The following is a 16,619-nucleotide window of genomic DNA, read 5'->3' on the forward strand; positions in this document are numbered from 1 at the left end:
CTTGAGTTCCCTTTCTCCACATGATTAATGGGTGGTGGAATACTTAAGACAATGGAGACCTATCTCTACATGGCCTCTCTCCTCCACTAAATGATGATAAAGTGAAGCGCAGCGCTCCGGCAAATGGCGAAAATCCGAAGACGATTCCTCCGATTCAAACTCTTCTCTGCCAGAGCATTGACAGGAGGCAACGACAGCTGAGTACAGCAAACCCCCCGTATTCGCATTCTCATGATTCGCAGGTTTCTCTGTGGAACGTACCTACCCATTATTCGAGGAAAATTCGCCCATTCGCGGTATTTTTCACTGAGAAATATTCACTAATTACTGTATTTTCATATAATTTTCATGAATAAATGCACTTTTTGTGATAAAACTATAAAAATACTCAGGTATAAGCATTTTTACAGGGTTTTTCTTGTGTTTAAACTATCAAAATGGGCAGTTCTAAGTGTTTTTAGAGGGTTTTAAGTATTTGCGGATTTTAGCTATTTATGGGGTGTGATGCATCCCCGCGAATCTGGGGTTCACTGTACCTGTAATACATGTGACTTGATCACAGGGAGACTGGGAAATGCAGTCTCAAGTGACTTACCTGAGTCGACACAAGTCAGATAAGCAAAAGAAAACAAGAAATGTTAGGGGTGTGTGTGTGTGTGTGGGGGGGGTTCTATATACCTATATAATCAGTCTACATACCTATATAATTAGTCCTATCGGTGCTAACAACCTCATACTAGGTGCTGATGGTAGAAGTCGCATACATTGCGAAGAATAAAGTTCACCAAAACGATCTTTCGGCTAACTCGTTAAATAGGACTGAGAGCGTGAAAATGAAAGACAGGTGATGGAGGGGGCAGAACCACATCGCCCAGAGAACCGACCCGGTTCCTGGCAGCAGACTCTTCCAGCTGCTGCAGGGAAGTCCTAGGCTTGGACACTGACCTTATCTCTCTTGGGGGAATGCGAAAATGGTAAATGGTAGCACACTGGTGTATAGGAACAGTTCCCTAACAAATTCAGACTAACCCTGTACTGACGAAAATAAGGTTTGCATCCTGTTCTAACTTCTCAACACTGCATGCTTTTCTTGAACCGAAAGGGGAGCGCTTGCCGGAGCTAAAGATGAAGCCTCAGCACTAACTAAAGCATTAGCGAAGGAAAAGCCTGGACTGCGTAAGAATAGCTACAGACAAAGGACCTGCAGAAGGGGGAGAAATGGCAGGTTAGTGACCTGACTTAACTGGTTACTTTTGCAATCAATCTGCTTCCCTTCTCTTCTTACACTGACAAACGTAAGCGAAAGCCCTTCGAAAATCCCTACTTCCTCATATCTGTTCTCAAGATCACATTTTATACCACTGCAGCCAGCAAAGTGTGTGTCTCTCTTTACAAACCAACAACCCTGCTAACACAATACTCATTCCTACAGAATCTGATGTTCTTAGCCTTGATTCCAGTGGCAGGAATCTTAGTAAGAATAAATGTACAGTACCGTGATAGCAATAAACAACCAAAAGCATGAAATACCAACAGCCACCTATACACAATGGCATCATGGATTATTCTGGCAAGAGCTAAAACATTCAAAAACACACCTGATTGAGAAGAGGTTGTACCAGACAGTCATCTGGGCAGCCATTCAATCTTTTGTCTGAATGCTGACTCGCCTATTAGCGCAGTAGGCTATGTTTAACAGTGGGTAAAATTCATCCTATATATACTGTCAGTATGCTTGCCTTGTTAATTTATTTAATTCAATTTAATTGTATTTACGTAATTTTTATTTTAAGCCGCTTTGGCAGTATTTTGTAAGATCTCCAGTTCCCTCCTCACCAGCCCTTCACTTGTTTACCTGTTGTTAAAGTTTTGTTTTTCTTTTCAGGCAATCCAGTTCCTGCCCGCCTCCTTGAGAGGTACTGTCGCTGGTCCAGTGACGTTGGGCAGCTAGTCTGTTCTGAGCCACCTCCTCAAGGCGTTTTGGATTGTCTGACAGTTGTCTGCAACTATTATTAACCTGGTTGCTTCTACTTTTTGCCCTCTGCCTTTGAAGTGGGGAACACCTGCCCCAGTTTGATCGCTGTCAGCTTTACGTTTTGGGCTGTCATTCTCATCACCCGAAGGATTTTTTGTCAATCGCCTTCGCCTCTTACCCAGTTATTACTGCCTGAGGGACCTCACCTTCCTCTGGTAAAGTAAGTATACCTTAGTTTTACCAGACCACTGAGCTGATTAACAGCTCTCCTAGGGCTGGCCCGAAGGATTAGACTTATTTCACGTGGCTAAGAACCAACTGGTTACTTAGCAACGGGACCTACAGCTTATTGTGGAATCCGAACCACATTATGGCGAGAAATGAATTTCTATCACCAGAAATAAATTCCTCTAACTCTTCATCAGCCGGCCGCGGGAATTGAACTCCGGCCCATCGAATGACAGTCTGAAGCTCAACCGGCTCGGCCAACAAAGGGCTCGGGTGTTGCTATTATATAAGTGAGATTACGGCGCTCGTGGGCGTCACAACTGTCATTGCGGCCCCTTTATCCCTGCATATTTGGGATTTACTCCAGACGTGGAGGTTAATTGAAACTATTGAGATCACAACTAACAAAGGCCTCATTAGGATATTCAACTTCGTTTGTAAAATTGTTAGGATATTCTCACTTTTCGTTCCTCTCCTGCTATCTGGACCCCCCTTTTCAGTACAGTGCTCCCCAATTTTTACGTGAGGACAGGTTCCAGAACCTACTGCAGAAATGCAAAATCTGCAGAAATGAAAAAATCTCCTCTAAAAATGCTTATAACTGGCTTATAACTGCCAAATAACTTGTACCCCATAAACTAAAATGCTCATAACTACCTATTTTATTATTTCACTGCTTAATTTGATAGTTCAAACAAAAACATACCTTAAATTATCATACTAAAACAACTTAATATTTCAAACAAAAAATACATCCCATACCATCATCCCAAAACCCCCAAAGTAACCTTACATTACAGTACTCTCCTAATAACATTACTCTCAAATAGGCTCTTTACACCCCTATAACGCTTATAACTCCTATTTTAACAGTTCATCGCCAAACTGGGACTATCATCCCAGAACGCCCTAATATCATTTCAAAGTCATGTTGCAAAATTAAGTACCACCCTACAACTGTTACTCTTAAGAATCCCCTATCATTCAGACACGCAAGTTTTCTTTGGCCTGCGTAACTTTGCACATCGTTCTGCACATACTGTAATGCACTGAGTGTACATTTTACATATATTGATATTTTGCTGTGTTGTAAGATTTTGAAATGATATTTACTGTACAGTACATATTTTAGGATAGTACTGCTATACAGAGTGTATCTATAATACGTGGGTAGTTTAGAACGATGGGACACGTACCTCCAAACAGAATGCTAGGTTTGTTACGTCATGTTAGTATTTTGGTGATTACGTACAAATACATTTATGATAAAAAAAATTATTTACTACAGTAAGTTCTTGGTTTACATGGCTTTGTGGTTAGTCCTTGCCATCTCCCATAAATTTATTAAAAAATGGGCAGTTCTAAGTGCTTTTAGAGGGGTTATAAGCATTCGCGGATTTGACCTATTCGCAGGGGGTGTGGACGATCCCCCGTGAATACGGGGGGTTCAATGTACTGTATTGGTGTCATTAACCTTTGAGGTTGGGAGGAAAGAGAACTTGAAATCAAATTTTAAAAATGTTCAAATAAACTCTATACTTGCAGTCCCCGGTTTACAACGGTTCCGGCTTACGACGTTCCGAGGTTACGACGCTTTTCAAATATATTCATCAGAAATTATTTCCGCCTTACGACGCACGCCCGGGGTTACGACGCGTCGTCGTCGATCCGACGGAAGAAATTTGGCCCCAAAACGGCAGAATAATCATAATTTGAAGGTTTTTTTATGTAAAACTCAATAATAATGCAGTTTACGCCGTTTTCAATGCACCCAGAGCATTAAAAGTAAGGTTTTCTTATGATTTTTTACGATTTTCGATTTTTTCCGGTTTACGACGATTTTTCGGTTACGACGTGGCGCAAGAACGGAACCCCTGTCGTAAACCGGGGACCGCCTGTACTTGCAGATTTCCACGAGGTGTGTCACTTACAACCGCTGATAAGGCTACCTAATATACACATTCACATAAGCAAAATGAGGTGAATTATGGGTAATTACCACTGGATAATCATCCACAAAGAAAATGCAAGGATTATAGCTTGGGAAATCTCAATTATTTAAAAAATTATGAAGAAAGCTACACCAAACATTTCTTCAGAAATGAAACTGCAGACGTGATTCAATCACTGACAGGGACCAGTTTCCACCACTGGGAGGTGTTCTGGGACCTAAATGCATAAAAAGAACTCTTCATGTGGGATGTGTTGTGGAGACTACTGCTACCACAGATAAGGCTGTTTTTTTAAAGTAATAGAATTTTCATGATAAAATAATGTTGCAATTGCATTTGCATACCTGCATAAGCCCTCCTGTTTGCGTCCGCTTCTGTAGCTGCAATGGACCTCCATGGCAGCTCTCTTTTGTTCAGATCGTACCAGAGAAGAATCTTTTTTCTGAATGATTCAACTTTAAGTTTGGGTTTGTATGATGAAAGACGTTTGCATGAATTAATTGTTCCGTTTTGTTTGTTGTGATGTTTTTATTTTTGTTTGATTTTTTGTTGTATGTCAAGAAGGAGTACACTTGGTAAGTCTGTTTTTTTGTTTTTACTTGCAGTTTGCTGAATGTGTCGGAGTGGTGTGGCTTGCTCCCTTCAACTCCAAGGTGTAAGCAGCTGCCTACTGCGGTGGTGGTAGCATACAGAAAAACATAAATAAATAAAATTGAAGACAGAGGGACACTCTAGTGTGGTAGAGTTTTTTTGAAATAGCAGAAGGATAAGACAGACAAGTGATAATTAACATAGAGAGCGTGAAGCTGCCAGACCGCAAGAAAGAGACAGATATTTGGTCAGGCTGTTTTTTTTTTTCTTCCTGTTCCTCCATACATGACTCTATACCCTTAAAGGTGCTGATCTCGACACATTTGCTACAAGGAAAGTGCGACGAAATCCTCAACTGACTGATGTTGAGCAAGTTAACCCCAATTGGAAGAAGACGTGATAGAGATCACATTGAAGATGATGTGATAGAGACCATAGTTGGTGCGAAACGCTGTAGATTTAGGTTGGCGAATTAGGTTTAGGTAATATTAAGACCGAAATAGCTTGGGTTGCAGTTCTTTAGGTTAAGGTTCTTTTGACAGAAGGGCAGGGAAACTATAGGATTAAGACTGAGTAGATTAAGGTTTGATGAACTATAGTGATCATATCAAGTTTTTTGGTCATTGTAATATTTAAGGAAATAAAGTAGGTTAAGGAAAGCAGAGGGTTTTATTTTGTAACCTCTAAATTTGTTCGCATCATACTGCCCCAATTGTGCACTATAAAAAGCCTCTACAGCCTGGCTATCCAGCCTGAGACCTGAAGCAAAAGTCGGGTTAGTTCGGGAATCCTCCACTCGCTCTGGAGGAAAAAACTCCCCTTCAGAACGGGAAGAGACCTCCGAGAGGATGTCCTATATTACTCCCGCGCCTTCCGCCAGCGACAAACGAAAGAGGAAGGGAGGGGAGTCCTCACCCGGAGGGAGAGGGGGAGTAAGAAGGGGCTCGCCGAGGAGAAACGAACCCGACACATTCGCCACCAACAGAGTCGTCGGGGGCGTGTTTCGGACGACCTCCTTGGTAGGCTTACAACGGTAACGTCTCCTCCCTTCTCGAACTTGCCCTACTGTTCGGAGGACCACGAACACTCACTACAGGGAACGTCGCTGGCGAACACACACGGCCCTGCAAGATGTACAGAGGGCGGTGGGTCCACGCCGACTGAGATCTAAATGAATTGTACTTCTTACCCCCTACCCCGGACACACACACCGGGGATAGGATGGTTTAGCGGATTTCATGATAATGAAAAAGCAAAGAAAGCACTTCCCACCAAAAGAAGAAGTATAGCTGTCAGGCAGAGAGCGACGAAGAACAACGTCCGAGCGCTATGACGGCCGAAAGTACCAACAGCGAGATCCGGCAGGCGGTACTCCGCCTCCCGGATGTGCAGTTAACTGCCTAACCACCTTGTTTGAAGTTCAACGGCTGTTTCCAGCCTACACCTGACGCAATCCCAATGTAAAGGACCGGAGGGTTTGTATATTGTGTCGGAACAAATATCCATTTAGTCACACACTCACCATATCAATCAATACTTTCAGTGAAGAGACATGTTGAGAGTTTCGATCGACAGTCAGGTCAGTACTGTTCAGTCCGTCAACCTCCCACGTGGCTCTTCAGAACCTCTCATGTATGGAGGAGTATGATGAACCTCCCATGCAGCTATTCAGAGCCTCTCATGTATGAATGGGAATGAAGCAGTGTGCTGAGCTGTTGATCCTCAGGATAAGGCCCGACAACGAAGGGAAGTTTGCCAGGATATCTCAGCACTGACGAAATAGCCTAGCCTACCAGAGCACCCCCTGGACTCTCGTAGGGAAACTATCAAAGACTAAGATTTCACAAACACGAAAACCTAAGTCTTCGCGAGGATTATGCTGTCACTGTTGCCTAAGAATTCCAAAGACTAAAAGCGAATTTCTAACTGGTTAACTCCACGAATCTCTGCACTAAGTGAATACCACCAGCTAAATGAGCGTACCTTTAGATAGCAGACTTCGCCGCTACATGCTTTGAGGCGAATCAAACGTATCTTAAGTAAAAGGAAGTAAACACTGAGACAGACTTCCAAGTAACTGCCTCCCAGAATAGAAGCACTGAATACCTTTAGAAAGGGAAGATGAAGTGGACATACTCCGAATACTGTGCGGTCGGGAAAATACAGAGCTGAAGATGACGAAGAACAACCCTGAGAAGCCTGGGAAATCATCTCCCTCAGAAAGTAACTAATTGCAATCTTTGACAGCAGACGGGAAGGATTCCGTAGAGAGACAAGAAGTGTATGCGGAAGCGACGGAGTTTTTTCAACCTTCATAAACAGACCTTAATGTTCGCGCTTGACATGAAGATATCTTCGCTGATAGCCAGTAACGAACACCTGCAACTTTAAAACAAACTAGGAACTTTACACGAACGAGGCAGTTTTAACCTCCGACCTGTCTTCACCACAAATTCTGGAAGACAGACAAATACGTATCATTTCTCAAATAGGAACCCAACCTAGAAACTGCCTGAAGCTCACCCAACCCTCTAGCTGAAGCTGAAGCCGTAAGGAAAAGCAACTTTTTAGTCAGTGTCTTAACGTTATAGCTTCAATGGGTTCAAAGGCAGGGGAACGCAATAGCCAAATACGAAAGACCCTTGACTTTCCAAAGGGATAAAAGGAAATCAAATATTTTGGCTATGGAAGGTTCAGAGATGGAATGACCTTACGACACTAACATCTATACTTGTCCAGCTTGAACCTGGTAAGGCTTAAAGGTTGACTTTCTGGCTAAAAGAAAGCTGTCTAGACACAGCTTAAGGAGTCCAGACTGTCTAGTGGTTTCTTACAGCGTCACCCTGCAACTAGGTACCGTACGTGAGGGTTTGGATAATAATGGTGAGAATACGGTCGTCTGAGAAGAAGTTTCGCATGGGTAGGGACATCGGAACTTCCGCAAGGAGCTCTAGGAGTTCTGGAAACTACATGTTATGGTGAGCAGGAGCCATTAGAGTCATACACGTCTTGATTACCTCCCACAATTTCTTATTACCTGATGAATGAGACCGGATGGAGGAAAGGCATACACCTGCATGTGATTCCAATTTGCAACGTCACATCAGTGCCTATTGACATGGGGACCACCATTGGTGAGAAATAAACCGGAAGACGATGGTTTAATCACGTTGCGAATAAGTCCACAGTTGCTGGCCACTTCTGGAGAACCTGACATATTACTTCCAGAGCCTCTGGAGAACCTGACATATTACTTCCAGAGCCAAAGTCCACTCTCCCCCCCCCCCACAATACCTGATGGGAGCAACTTAGCGAATCAGCCAGTACGTTGAAAATTTAGGAAGAAGAGACACTTTTCATTCTTCGCACCCACTCAGGACTCTCTGTGCTATAGTATTAAGTTCTGTTGAGCCTGTTCCTCCGGCCCCTCCTCTCATTCCCGAACACCCCTAGAGGCCAGAGGCCTGGGTTTCCTGCAAGGTTGTTCCCTAACCTGATCTGAGGCATCTAAAGGTGATGAATGTCAGGAAGAGGGAGTGATATACCTTCCTGTGTCAGATGCACTTCTTCTTGACCACCACAGACGATCCAAAAGGCAAGAATCGCTCCCAACTATAACTGCGTTCTCGTTGCTGAAGTTCCAGTGATTCCTGAGACATACCTGAAGAGAACGCATCCAGAGACGAGACCCTGGAATTAAAAGAGAGAGAGAGACATTCTCCCTAAGAGGCTTCTCCAAGCTGGTACCGGCCATTCTGCTGACAGAACCCTTCTGCCTGCTGAAGGACCAACTGATCCCTTCCATGGTTGGGAAAACCCTCAAAGGAAGAGAGAGAATCCTCCTACCTGAATAGGTTAAAATTCCACAAAAGTTCCTCGTTCTTACTAGCTCCTCTAGAGAGGAGGCATGATCAACCAGTCGTCTAGATACCTCAACACTCTGTACCCTCGACGATGCATAATTGCCGACACCGAAGACATGAGTTAGAAGCAACCACGTTTGTCATACTACATGTCATCATCCTTGAACAAGAATTAGCTAAGGCTAAGGTGTTCTAAGCAATTCCTCTTATGAACGTCCAGATGCTGAGGGGGAAGATGACCAAGATAGAAATTTTGACTTTTCTGCTCCGAACGTCGTAGACGAAGCCATAGCATTCGCCTGGTGAGCCAGACCCCTTGTAAAATGTGCTTTTGAGTGTTGCGAAATGATATTTAATAAATCCTCAATCATTCTTCATTTACATCTTCATAGTAGATCACGTCAAGCGCGTCGTTCACTGTAACACAACAGTGGCACATAAATAATCAATCTAATTTAATTGAATTTTAATCAGAAAAACAATAGGCTATATTATATTACAAGATCATAAATAATTGCAAACATTTACCACATTGTACTATCCCCACTCAGTTCTTAACACTTTTTAATGAATGACTCGCCAACCTTCCTCTCGGTCTCTGGCATGTGCACTGTCCCAGGTGTCCCTTCAAGAAATGGAGATGCGCGCCGCCTGGCCCTGAGATCCAGAGAGGCAGCAGGGGAGCCAAACAGTTGCATTTATATCCACATTTAAACTACAAAGAGCAGCTCCAAATAATTCAAAAACAGTTTAATAAATTTACCGGAACCTAAATCATTTTCTTCATCATTCATGAAATCGCCAAATTGCAACCAGAAAACATATCAATACAGTACAAAAATTACTAACTAAAAACTCAGTCATTTCCATCGTAGCAGCCTCCCATTGGCTGAGAAACAACAAAGGGGCATATAGCGGCAAATTCGGCATCACTCAGATACGGCAAACAAAGTGCAATAGAACAAAAACACTCAATTCACGAGAAAGTGCACAAATTTTAATGAATTTTGATATACAACACCTCATATTTTAGTGCAATATCAACCAAGAATCATGCTTTTAAAAATGAAATGAGAGGCGAAGAAGGTACGTGGTCGTGCATGTAAGTCGTTTTCTTTCCTTTTGAGTCCACCAAAGAGCACCGTTATCACTGCGTATACTCAATTAATTCTTTTAATATCAGTTGGCTCTAGGCGTTTTACACCCCTCGAGATAAACTTATTAGGCCGCAAACAACCACGGATCCGAAGGGACATAGCCGTAACTCTTTTAGAACCCCAATACAGTAAACCTGACAGCATCCAGAGAGAGTGCGCAAGAGCCTCAGTCTGATTGCGCAACACATCCTCCAAGCACCTGCTTTCCTAAGAGAAGTCCCAAGGAGCCAAGATGACGCCGGAGACTTAGACAGGATTGCATCAACCGATTCGTTGAATGGCAACCTGACACGTGCCAAAGGATTACCTCGAACTGCGTAAATCGTCTTACATGGAGAGAGAAGAGAAGGGTCCTGTCTATTAGAAGCCACTACAGATGCTAAATGACCGTCCGCCTCCTCCAAAGCCTAACCCGATCGAACCAAACCAGACAACACAAAAAAGAGGCAGGAGTTGGCTTAGTGGGCATAAAAAGCCTAAAAAAAAAGACTGAATTGAGAAAATCGGGAGATCTGGAGCTCTTGCTTGAGGGTAATGAAGAGGTGGACACTCAAGCATGCGTCTGCCAGAATCCCTGCACCTCTGACAAGAATCCTGTTCCGCAATGTCCAAACAGTCTAAGACCGACAAAGGAGGAGGCACTGAACGAAGCCCAGACAACAATGAAGAATCCGCAAGCAGACCACCCCAACCAGAATGCTGCACACCCACACCTAATTGGGTACCTGGAGCTGAATCCGCGCATAGTTGAACCCACCGTGAAGAAGAGGAGGCTGAACCCAGAAAATAAAACCCGGAGCTGATCATTATTAGCCAAGGAGAAGACGAGTGAGAGCAGCCAAACCCACATTGCTAAACCCTGGGGGAGGATATGCCAATGAAACTGCTTGCGGAGGGACGGAAGAAGATGAAGAAGAAGGAGGGAGAATGAAAGAGGTAGAAGCTACCCTCGGAGTTACCGCCACAGAAAAATGCAGGCGATGAAAACTGCGGACCGCTCGAAGAAGGTACCGCAAGCCCTGCCAAAACTGCGGAGCGCAAACCCGAACTGGGAGCGACAGGCAAAACCCTGTGAGAAATACCTGATACTACTGGAACAGCCGCTGGAGGGAAGCAAGGGGTTGTGCATACTCCGAAGGGATGGAGCATGAGATGCCTGCAGCCAAATTCTGCCAAAAATTATATTTTAATGATAAAATAAAGTTTGTTCATACTTACCTGGCAGATATATATATAGCTGTATTCTCCGAAGACCGACAGAATTTCAAAAACTCGCGGCACACGCAGTGTGGCCAGGTGGTTAGTACCCATTCCCGCCGCTGGGAGGCGGGTATCGGGAACCATTCCCATTTTCTATTCAGATTTTCTAGCGCCACTGTCTCCTGAGGGAGTGTGGGTGGGCACTATGATTATATATATTCGTTATGGTAAGTATGAACAAACTTTATTTTATCATTAAAATATCATTTTGTTCATGAGACTTACCTGTCAGATATATATATATAGCTGAATCCCACCATTGGAGGTGGGAAGAGACAGAATAGGATTTAGGGAACAAATAAATGTAGGCGATTGACGCCTTGGTTCCTTACCTGTTAGCATAGCTGACTCGTGTTACTGTCACCTAAGCCTGCTTCTGCTTTCTTACTAGAGTCTCCAAGGTAGTGACCTATATAGCTGGTGAGTTCTCTAGATGATCTGTCCATGGGGCATGACCAAAAGGGACTAGATCATACGACCATACTGAGAGGGCAAAAGGAGCAACGACCAACCACCTGACCGAGCCTATTTAAGTCATTAAACTTAACATAGGCTAACGACTGGGACGTCCACCTCCGGTGGCCAACCCAACAACCAAAAACACAAAAAAACAAGATTAAAAATACTTCCTAACCTCTAAAGGATAGGATGAGTATTGGTTTCGCCCCCAACATTGTGTCTGTGAAACGCATATCCTAGCGAAGAGCAGTTCGTGGTCGTCTTCATCATTCCGCAGTAATGTGGTTTAACACTGAATTGCTTCTGCCAGAAGGTGGTACCCAGAAGATCGTTAAGGACATGTTCTTCTGAAAGCCACTTGAAGTCGCAATGGTCACTTCATGAGCCTTGACTTTCAGAAGTCTCACAGGCATGTCACTGTCTGGCAGGTAGAATGAGCCTTTGATGTATTTCTTAAAAAGAATGCCAGAGCACTCTTGACATCGGTAAGTCAGGTCTCTAACAGAACACTACAGATTGTCCGACGGGCCTCGACTTCCTTCTTCGTCCTGTCTAGTAGAATTTGAGAGTCCTGACAGGGCACAGGACTCTCTGACTCTGCCCAAGAATTCTATCATGTACCCTTGATCTCAAACTCTTGGCCATTTAGTTGATTTGTTCTTATGAGAACATAGGGCTTAGGGAGCATACAGCATTGAGCCCTCTAAAGCCTATGTGCTTGCTGATGGCTTGAACTTCACTAACTCTCTTCGCCGTCGCCAGAGCAGTTAGGAAAATAGCCTTCCTTGTCACATTCTTGAGAGATGCCGACGAAAGAGGCTCGAATGTATCTGACATTAAAAATTTTAGAACGACATCCAGGTTCCAGGAAGGCGTCCTGGGTTGAGGCACCTTAACAGTCTCAAAGGATCTCAAGAGATCGCGAAGATCCTGTTGTCGCTAAGTCTAGACTCCTTATGTCTGAAGACTGCCGACAGCATACTTCTATAGCCTTTAATTGTTGAGACTGCCAGCTTTTCCTTCTCTCGGAGATGAAGCAGGAAGTCTGCTATCTGCGGCACAGAGGTCGTGGTTGAGGAAATCCCTTGCTTCTGCACCATTTCCTGAAATTGGCCCACTTAGATTGGTATACCACATTGGAGGAGGGTCTCCTGGCGTTGGCTTATAGCCCTGCCACTGTTTCCGAAAAACCCCTCGCTCTTGCCAACTTTGTGATAGTCTGAATGCAGTTAGACTCAGAGCCGGGAGGTTTTTGTGGTACCTTTTCGAAATGGGGCTGCCTGGAGCAGATCTACTTCAGGAAGCGTCCTTGGGAAGTCCGAATTCAGGAAGGCCATGACCTCTAGAACCACTCCTGCCGCTGGCCAAAAGGGGGCGATCAACGTCATCCTCGTCCCTTCCGACGCTGAGAACTTCCTGATTACCTCCCCCAGAATCTTGAAGGGAGGAAAGGCGTAGAGATCCATTCCCTTCCAGTCCCAGAGGAGGGCATCTACTGCTACTGCTCCTGGATCTAGAATGGGAGAGCAGTATAGAGGGAGCCTCTTTGTCCTGGACGTCGCGAAGAGATCCACCAAGGGACGTCCCCATAACCTCCACAGCTCCTGACACACCTCCTCGTGAAGGGTCCACTCGGTCGGTAGAAGTTGACGCTGCTGACTGAGAAGGTCCGCACGGATATTCTCCACTCCTGCCACGAATCTCGTAAGGATCGTGATCCCCCAAGCATGGGCCCAAAGCAGGATTTTCTTCGCCAGGACGAATAGGACCGGGAGCGAGTTCCTCCTGTTTCTGAGGTATGCCAGGCTGTGGTGTTGTCTGAATTTACTTGTACCACTCCGGCCTGATATTTCTGGCTCGAAGAATTGCGGGCTAGCAGGATCGCCCCTAATTCTTTGGAGATTGATGTGCCAGGACACCTGTTCCCTCTCCAGGTGCCTGACACTTCCTCCCTCCTAGTGTTACAGTTCCCATCCCTCCCTGGACGCCAAAGCCGGAAAACAACACCAGGTCAGCTCTGAAGGCGTAGAGAAACCCTTCGCCAACCTCGAGGGTCGAGCCACCACCAGGTGATTCTTGACAACAGAGAGATCTTCAGGTCTCCTCTAGATCCTCCTTGTCTATCCAGTTTTCCGCCAGGAAAAACTGGAGCGGTCTGAGATGAAGTCTTCCCAGGGAAACAAACTTCTCCAGCGAGGAAATGGTCCCCAGCAAACTCATCCATTCCCTCACCGAGCATGTTTCCTTCCCCAGGAAGGATGAGACTTTTCCTAAGCATTGCAGCTGACGTTCCTGGGATGGAAAGCTCGAAAGCCACTGAATCCATCAGGAATCCCAGATACACGATGGATTGCGTCGGGATCGATGGGACTTCTTCGCTCACTAGAAGTCCTAGGGACTTCGTCAACTCTAAAGTCGATTTCAGGTCCTCCAGACACTTTGACTGTGAAGAGGCTCGGATGAGCCAATCGTCCAGGTAAAGCGAGATACGAATACCCGCCAAGTGAAGTCATCTCGCCACATTTCTCATGATAATCGTGAAGATCATGGGAGCTGTGCTTAGCCCGAAGCAAAGAGCTCTGAATTGAAACACTCTGTCCCCCTAGTACAAACTCAGGTACTTCCTCGACTGGGATGCATGGGGACGTGAAAGTAAGCGTCCTGTAAGTCCAGAGACCATCCAATCTCCTGGTCTTAATGCTCCTAGAAACAGACTGGGGACGCTCATCGCGGAACTTTTCCTCACTGCGAAGCGGTTCAGTCTGCTGACATCTAGACTGTCTTCCATCCTCCCGACTGCTTCGGAACTAGGAACAGTCGGTTGTAAAACTTTGGGAGACTAGCTCAGGACTTGCTCCACAGCTCTTTTTCAAGCATTTGCTCCAAAGCTCGAACAGGATCTGTTGCTTCTCTTGATGGTAGGAGGGCGACAGATCCTCAAGCGACGTGCACAGGGGTGGCGAGTCGAGAAAGGGGATCTTGTATCCTCTCTCGAGAACTTCGAGGGACCAGGTGTCCGCCCCTCTTGCTCTCCAGGCTCCCGCAAACGAAAGAAGCCTGGCTCCCACCGGTGTCTGGAGGCGCTGTAAATCACTTCTTGCCCCTAGGTTTTCGTGGGGCTGCGCCTGGAAAACCTCTTCCTCGGGGAGATGAGGAAGAAGCTCCTCCACGAAAGGGCTTCTTCTTCTTGAAGGTCGGACCCGACGACGACGTAAAAGGGACTGTTGGACGCCTTGAAGAGTGGGCCAAGAGGTCTTGAGTGGCCTTCTCCTTCAAGCTAGAAGCGAGGTCCTTGATTAAAGACTGGGGGAAGAGATGGCTCGACAAAGGGGCGAACAGCAATTCTGCCCTCTGTGATGGAGAAACTGACTTAGAAGTAAAGTTACTACAAGGCCCTCTTCTTCAAGAGGCCCGTACAAAAGTGGGAGGCCAGTTCCTCTGAGCCATCCCTGACGGCCTTGTCCATGCAGTTCAACAAGCTGGACAGCTCCCCCAGGCTGATCGAGTCGGGACTTCTAAGCTTGACATCCAAAGCTCCCAAACACCAGTCCAAGAAATTGAAGACCTCCATGGTACGGAATAGTCCCTTCAAATGATGGTCTGTCTCCGACATAGTCCATGACACCTTGGCTGCAGACAGGAGGGACCTTCTGGGTGCGCTCGACTAAGCTGGCAAATTCCTGGGACGACGAAAGGAACCTCTTGAGCCGATGTCCTCTCCCGTCTCATACCACATACCTGCCTTGCCGCTTAAGCTTGACGGAGGCAGGGCAAAGAAGTCTGCCTTGGGTCTTCCTTTCCTCCATCCAGGTGTTAACCTTCTTGAAGGCCTTCTTCGTAGCAAGAGATGAAGGCATTTTAACAAACCTCGGCGCTCTCCTCGTCTTGGACGAAGCTAACTGCGAAGGAGGAGAGAGAGGAGCCGAGGGTTTGAACTTGTCACCAAACAAGTCCTTAAGAAGACCGGCCAACACCTGGTAGTCGGTAGACGAAGAAGCAGGAGGTTGTTCAAGGTCTGCAGCCTCCGACTCGCCAGAGACTTCTCCCTCTTCAATGGGAGAAACCAGAGAGTCTCCCAAGACCTTGGGAGAACGAAGGCCTTGCGGCCCAACACGCAGGAGGGATCTTCTCTTCCCCACAGTCTTTGATTGCTCTGGAGCGTCAACGGCGAGCAACCAAAGAGGCGTCCTGACGAGCGTCCTGATGAGCGTCCAGCCTAGCGTCCAGCCGAGCGTCCACCCGAGCGTCCTGCACGGTAGCGAGAGGAGCGTCCTGACGAGCAGCTACTGAGGCGTCCAGGATAGCTGCTTGCGGAGCGTCACGCTGCAGACGAACGTCACGATGGCGATCCAGCGAGCGGTGAGAACGACAGGGCGATGAAGCAGGTGACGGAGACAACGAAAAAGGCGCAGGAGAGGGGGACTTTCTGGACCTCTTGATAGGCAGCCTCGAGTCCTTGCGTCGATGACGCGGCTCTGCTTCCCTCTCTGCAAGGAGAGAAGCCAACTGACGCTGCATATCCAGCAGGATTTTCTTGGAGGGAGAGGTCTCCTTCTTGGGGGAAGAGTTGATCCTGTGAGAAGACGAGGGGCGAGGGGACGCCTTCTTCCTCCTCACGGGAGCTAAAACAGCTCTCTCCCTGGAGCGACTGGGGCAAGCGTCCTCTTCCCTGAAGCTTCTCTTCAGCGGGCGAGAGTCCTTCCGAGAGATCCACCACTTGGCGCGAAGGACGCCTCGAGATCTGGTAGCAGTCTCATGATTAATGCGTACGCGCACGATCCTTGCAGCCCGGGAAGTGACAACAGGCTTGGCCGAAGCGACCAGATCGGTGGGAAGCCCCTAAATCTCCTTACGGCTTTCGACTTGCCCTCTCCTGAGTCCCGGGGGAGTCCGGCAGAGGTCCGGTGGCTCAGAAGCGTTATGGGGCCGATCTGACGCCCCTCTACAACACTAGGATTACCACATCACTGCACTTTTGAAGCGACGTCACTTTGATTCCAGAGCACGGATGGTGTCTATAATCTCCGTCAAGGCCATACCTCCGCAGACACAACCTCAGGCCCAAGGCAAACCAGGGATAGGTGAAACTATGTTCACAATTGGGTTATCAGGAGAGGAATTAGTACCCTGACTC

The 16,619-nt window shown here is 46.3% G+C and overlaps 1 protein-coding gene across 1 annotated transcript in view; it reads right to left on the reverse strand.

The window, feature by feature from the left end:
• The window catches only part of LOC136845658 (adenine DNA glycosylase-like), a 117,861-nt gene that overhangs the window by 85,147 nt on the left and 16,095 nt on the right, over positions 1–16,619 (reverse strand). Inside the window, 1 exon segment of the mRNA XM_067115808.1 lies at positions 4,500–4,610. Within this exon segment, the coding sequence (XP_066971909.1) occupies positions 4,500–4,610 (111 nt within the window).

This window comes from Macrobrachium rosenbergii, chromosome 14 (assembly GCF_040412425.1).
Source record: "Macrobrachium rosenbergii isolate ZJJX-2024 chromosome 14, ASM4041242v1, whole genome shotgun sequence".
NCBI classification, from domain to species: Eukaryota; Metazoa; Arthropoda; class Malacostraca; order Decapoda; family Palaemonidae; genus Macrobrachium; species Macrobrachium rosenbergii.